At 40.9% G+C, this 6,000-nt stretch overlaps 1 protein-coding gene across 3 annotated transcripts in view; it reads left to right on the top strand.

The window, feature by feature from the left end:
• The window catches only part of Rab28 (RAB28, member RAS oncogene family), a 72,039-nt gene extending 67,938 nt beyond the window's left edge, over positions 1–4,101 (top strand). For 2 of the 3 annotated variants that reach the window (XM_090343821.1, XM_090343822.1), the window contains exon 7: positions 762–1,188. In XM_090343821.1, coding sequence (XP_090199947.1) covers positions 762–935 — 174 coding nt within the window. In that variant the 3' untranslated portion in view covers positions 936–1,188. Of the gene's footprint in view, positions 1–761; positions 1,189–4,015 lie in introns of those variants that run through there. The other variant, XM_090343827.1, reaches the window with a different exon arrangement.
• Positions 4,102–6,000: the final 1,899 nt, after the last annotated feature.

Raw genomic sequence — 6,000 nt, forward strand, 5'->3', positions numbered from 1 at the left:
CAAGAAATCCATGGGACTCCGTGTCGTTGGAAAGCTTGTCAATGATAGGAAGCCTGAAAATAGGCAGATGGACCACTGAAAAAGAAAAAATAAGCTATGTATAATGGATAGATGTCATTATACATGCAAACCTACAGAATTAGAAATATAAACATAAATTTTGAGTGATTATGATGTGCTAAGCTCCACGGTGGGGGGACTGCAGCTGTGTGGAGAGAAATCTACAATACCACCTTCTCGATATTGCTGTAAACTTTAAACTGCTCTATTAAAATGAGGGCTTTGAAAACAAGAAGAATCCCCAAGCCCTCCATGACCTGTGATGTTTTGCCTCAAAAGAAAATGAATTCTCAGTAAGACATTCAGGATCTTCTCATTCCCTCCTCCCCTCCTTCTCCCCCCCCTTCTCGCCCCATCCCCTTTCTGTTTAGGAGAGCACTTTGCTCTAGTAGGTAGGACTACATACTTTCAGCTCCATTGGGAATTCTCTTGGGAAAAGTGTGACCTTGAAAAGGCCAGTTAGAAAACCCACCTCTTGTCCCAAACCCACATAATGTCTCAAACAAAAACCCACTGACAGGAGCAGCCCAGTTGTTTCACCTTTCCTGCCCATTTTGCTGATCTGAAGGAACCAAGAGGCTGGCTTCAAGCAGGGGCATTTTTTTGTATGTGTGCCATCATATTCACTTTATCACCATGTCACATCTGGTGCAATGTGGGAGTCCCAAGTTCTTTATGAAATGTTTTCTCCATTTATGTAGATGGTTGTCCACCTTACACCAGGCTCCAAGGATTCTCACCGCTTGTTATTTGTGTCCTGCCTCTCATTAAATCAGCTAACCCGTGACCCACAGAACACTGCCAAAATGAAGATGTGTGTTTCCAAGACCCAGCCATGTGACTTCCATCCTGGTCCCTGGAATTGCTCATTCTGAGAGGATCCAGACACTGTGCAGTATGGACGCGCCACAAGTGCTTTGAATATGTAGAAGCAGAAAAGATGCTCACCAACTTACCAGGCCTCCTCTGGTAAAGCTAGCTTGGAAACAAATCTACCAGCCCATCAGGCCCACAGACAAACATAGCACTGACTTCTCATCTGACTAAAACTTGAGGGAAGATGCCAAACTAGAGGCAGCTCAGAAACTATTGAAGATGGTAAATCAGTACAGTTGTTTTAAGTTCCCAAGCCTTGGGAGCAATTTGCTTCCTCGTGGTCCATAACTAATACTTGTATTATTTTGGACAAATGAATAAATGGAGTTTACTCAGTGTAGATTGATATCCCAACAAGGTCATGGGCCAGGTAGTTATAGGACTGGGGTATGGACTCAGCCTATTTAGTATGGAAGCCTGACCTCTTTGCCATTGGCTGCTCTCCTTCATCCTTAGCCCCCTACACTTGAGTCCTAGGTAACAGTTTCTAACGAATGAACACACACTCTATGACTGAGCACAGAAAGGAATTATGTGAGTATGTATTTATAAGGAAGTCTATAAAAATAATGAATTTTCACAATCTTTATTGCCTATAACTAATTTTGTACAAAAATGTGAATCTCCAAAATGACCTTATCATTTGTTCGACTTAGGTCACTTTTGTGAAATAAGATAGAGGAAAACAAACTAAGCTTACCTCCTCCCTTCCTGACATTTTGGTGATAATTCATCTTCTAAACATCTGTCTATAAACAGGTCTCCAGAAGGTATTCTTATATACAAGTTGCATTTTGTTAATCTTTTTCACTAAGGGATATTATAAACATTTTTTACCTCTATAAGCATAAATCATTGTTAGTGACCTTATGACTTTCAAGTGTATACTTGGGTGATATTTTATCATTCTATCTAGATATTTTATGTCCAATTTTTACTTGCATTATAAACCATGCTGGGTTGGAGTCCTGTTTTATCTTTCCATTAGGGCTGCTTCAGAGGGGTTTTGAAAATGAGTGTATTTTCACCATTTTTTCCAAGCTTCTCTTTAGAAGTAATATCTTAATTTCTCTTGTTCACACAAATGAAAATGACAACTCTCCTGTGACCCTGTAACTTGGTACTGGAAACAGTAAATTCCAATGCTCAGAGTGCAAGAAGTAGCAAGTTCCACCTGTAGATTTAGTGTGTGTGCTGGTCTTCCCAGCCTCCGATGTGGGGCTAAGGAGTACTGATTTAATCAGCATTCCAGGCAAAGGCAGGTGAACTTCTCAGTGGCGGGGAAGACCTAGACTCAAATGGTTTTCTTTGTGCTTCTATGCTGGTTCTTACACAGCTATCCAACTATTACATCAAATCGTCTCTTATTAAATTGTTTCGACACTGAATAACATATATGATATTTAGTATTATAAACTAACATATAACAGTATCAATAGTTTTATTACATTTATATAGTATATATCATGTAATACATGGCATAATGTTATATACAAATATATAAATACAAATGTATAAATATATAGTTTATATAAGTATGTAAATATATGTTGTATAAGATTGTACATATTATATATATACAACATGTATATATAAAATGTGTACTAGTATAAAGCAGTATTTAAATATATCTATGTGTTGCCTATTTATGTAGTATTATATATGCATATATGCATACGTGCATATGTAATAATTCCGGACACAGAGCCCTGGATTCTGATTGTGGCTCATAGGACAGGCTCATCTCCTACCATCTCTCCTGCTCTTATATGATGGAGAAAATATTACCAATACAGAGCCTCAGCTTGCAAATCTGTAAAATAGAATCAGCTGGAAGTGGTGTTATGGCTCAAGTGGTAGAGAGTTAGCCTTGTGCTGAAGAGCTCAGGGATAGTGCCCAGGCTCAGCGTTCAAGCCCCGTGACAACAAAAAAGAAAAAAGGATCTGTGACAAAGGTTTCAGGCCTGAGAGTTTCATGGGGCTAAGTTAAGCTCTAGTGACTCCAGACTAACAAGGGAGCAGGGGTTTATCTCAAAGTCTGCTCTGTCACTGTGACTTGGAACGGGGGTAATAAGTTCTGATAGGTTTTTAGAAAGTTCCTCTTTGGCTGAAACCTGGATTTTTGTGGCTCCCACTCTCACCAGGGTCCACTTGAATTCTTGCATTTCCTGACACCAGCACAATTCTAACTCGAATGTGGAGGATTTCTTTCCTGCTTTCCAGAGACCTGGCTTTTGAGATGACCATCTCCTCTCACTCCAGCCTCACTGCTTAGTTCCTCCTTTTGACTTTCTCAAGATAGTAGTTGGAGTTGGCCAGTGGCCCATAAACAGATCATCTAGCTGCCCTCCATGAGCTCAGGGTAAATGTGATATTGTAAAAGCTGAGCAAATCAAGATGTGCTCGTGTCTCATTGCTATTCCATAGCTGGAAGGGACTGACTTGCTAGGGGAGTGCCTTTGCAGGTCAGTGCCTGAAAACAACTGAAGATCAGATGAAGGAAGAACAGAAGATACATTGGGTAGCTACCGTCTACCTAACACACACACACACACACACACACACACACACACACACACACACACACACACACGTATATTGTTTTTTGTTTTACAGTTCACCTGCTCTGACGTTCTGATTTATTTCTTAGTCTTGGTTGCAGCAAGAGTTGGCTGTCCTCTTACAGCTTAAGAATTCTGAGACATGGAGCAAGGGTTGTCTCATCCAACATCTCAGTACATGGTACATAAGAGGCATAAGCAGGATTTGAGTGCAATTCCACCAGCATTAGAGTCTTGTGTTTTTTCAGACTCCATCCTTACCATTTACATTCCAGGAAAATACTTAAACTGAAAATAGGACTGCTTTAAAGTTTCTGGAGCCAAAATTATTTTAATTTTATGGCTGGGAAAAATGTAAACGTAGATTTTCAGCAGACCAGAGATGATAAAGTATGCATTTGTCAAATAAAATTCTTTGCTGTGATTAAGTAAATCATTCCTTAGCCTTGTAAAAAATTAGGCCTCACTTGAACTGTTTTCACTCGGGCCTTGGCTAATATTTCTGTTATCTCCATTAGGGATTACAATGATGGATGCCTTTTATTTGCATCGTTAAGCACCTCGGTGAATGTGTGAACACACAAAGAGCTTCATAAGTCATGGAAATGAAACAACATGGAAAGAAGAAAGAGCTAGAGAGGCTGACAGATTGAGGTTAGCATTCTGGCTATGCCACTGCAAGCTATGTAATCTCAGTGAAAATACTCAGCTTCTCTGGGTCTCTTCCCCAGTGTGCAAAACACAGATAATACTACCATGGCTGTGGGTAATTTAAAAATGGGGTTTAATAGCATGTTAGCACTTGGCCAGCATAGTTCTTGCTATTGAAGTGATGTAATAAAATGTCATAGAATTGTTGGAACTGCTCCCAGTTTACACAGTTATTTTATGACAGTGCCCAAGGCTCACTGCTGCAAGAATGTATCTGGGCCCTTCATCCAGTGTGCCTCAGCTGCTGATGCACTTGTGTCCCAGTTAGAAATAGCTCAGGCCATAGGCACATGGAACTCAGCAGTGTTGAGATCGCTTGGGCTGCAAGTTACAGAGGTTCCAAATTCATATTATAAAGAATTTAAGGAACTGGACATAGTGGCTAATGCCTGTAATTTCAGCCACTCTAGAGGCAGAGATTGGAGGGATCTCATTTTCAGGCCAGAAGGGGCCATGGCAGAAGGATCTACATGTGTCAGAAGTTAGACAGATTCCATCTGAACCAGCAAACCAGGCATAGTGGCTAAAGTGTGTAATCCCAGCTAGATAGTAGACATAAGAAGTAGAATCATGGTCTGAGACAAGCACCATGCTCTAAACTGTATCACTTATTTGAAAAATTAAGCCAAAGTGTCATGGCTCAGGTGGTAGAGGGCCATAGCATTTTTAGGTAGATGACTTCAGGATTGCTTAAGTAAGTTTTCCCAACCTTCCCATTCTGAGATTCTTTGCCTCTCTTTCACCTTGGCATTGTTAGCCTGTGACTGTTAGGCAACCTCCTTCATGGTCCCAGGATGGCTGATTTCTTCCAGAGCTCACATATGTACATTGCAAAATTAGAAGGCCTGAAAAAAGGAAGGAGAAAAAGCTAAAAGAAAGAAAAAAAATCCACAAACAGTTCATGTTCTTCTGTAGGGTGGAATTTTATCACATGGTTGTTGCAGACCAGTGATTAGGGCCAATGACTCTCAACTCTGGCTTGGAACAGATGGGGGAGCTACTGAAGGATACTGATGGCTACCTCTTACCCTTCCAGGTATGTGACTGGGTGACTTGGAGCCCTGTTTCATACATGTTTGTGTGTATGTGCACCTGTGCACACTCCAAGGAACCTTCATGGCTTCCCTTGGATTAAGACCTTTGTTTAGACTGTCCATGTCACCCTGTGTGTGGGAGGAGGCGGGGGCTTTTTAGCCTTCATGGAGCATGAATGTGAGGTAACATCCAAAAGATTCTGCCAACACAGCTGCCAGCCATCAAGATCCTAGGAAGGCCCAGGAAAGAAGAAATGATACTTCTCACTGGAGACCCTTCCATGTTCACTCCTGCAAGGAGTAAGACTTCTTGCAGCTCTGAAATGACTCTGTGCACTTGCTGTTTATTGAAGTGCAGCTTCTGGGATGGAACTGCAGACACACAGCTTGTCTCTGTGAGCCTGCCTCTTCAACAAGGTCTCTGGTTAATCTTTGTTGTTGGTGGTTTTTTTGGTGCTTGTCCTGGGGCTTGAACTCAGGGCCTGGGTACTGTTACTGAGCTTCTTTTTTTTCATATATTTTTTATTGTAATTAATAGAAGGGTTACATGATATTTGCCAGATAGATGGTGCATTAATTCCCATACATTGATACCCTTTCATATGTCTTGGTCCCCCCCCCACCCCTCAGCTTGTTTTCCCCCGTTCCCTATCCAATTTCAAATAACCAAATACAAATATATCTGATATATCAGGTAACAAAGTGAGATAGTGTAACAATATGAGATAACCAAGGGACAGCAAAAGTGATGAGAGATA

This window comes from Megascapheus bottae, chromosome 13 (genome assembly GCF_031878675.1).
Source record: "Megascapheus bottae isolate mThoBot1 chromosome 13, mThoBot2.hap1, whole genome shotgun sequence".
Lineage (NCBI taxonomy): Eukaryota > Metazoa > Chordata > Mammalia > Rodentia > Geomyidae > Megascapheus > Megascapheus bottae.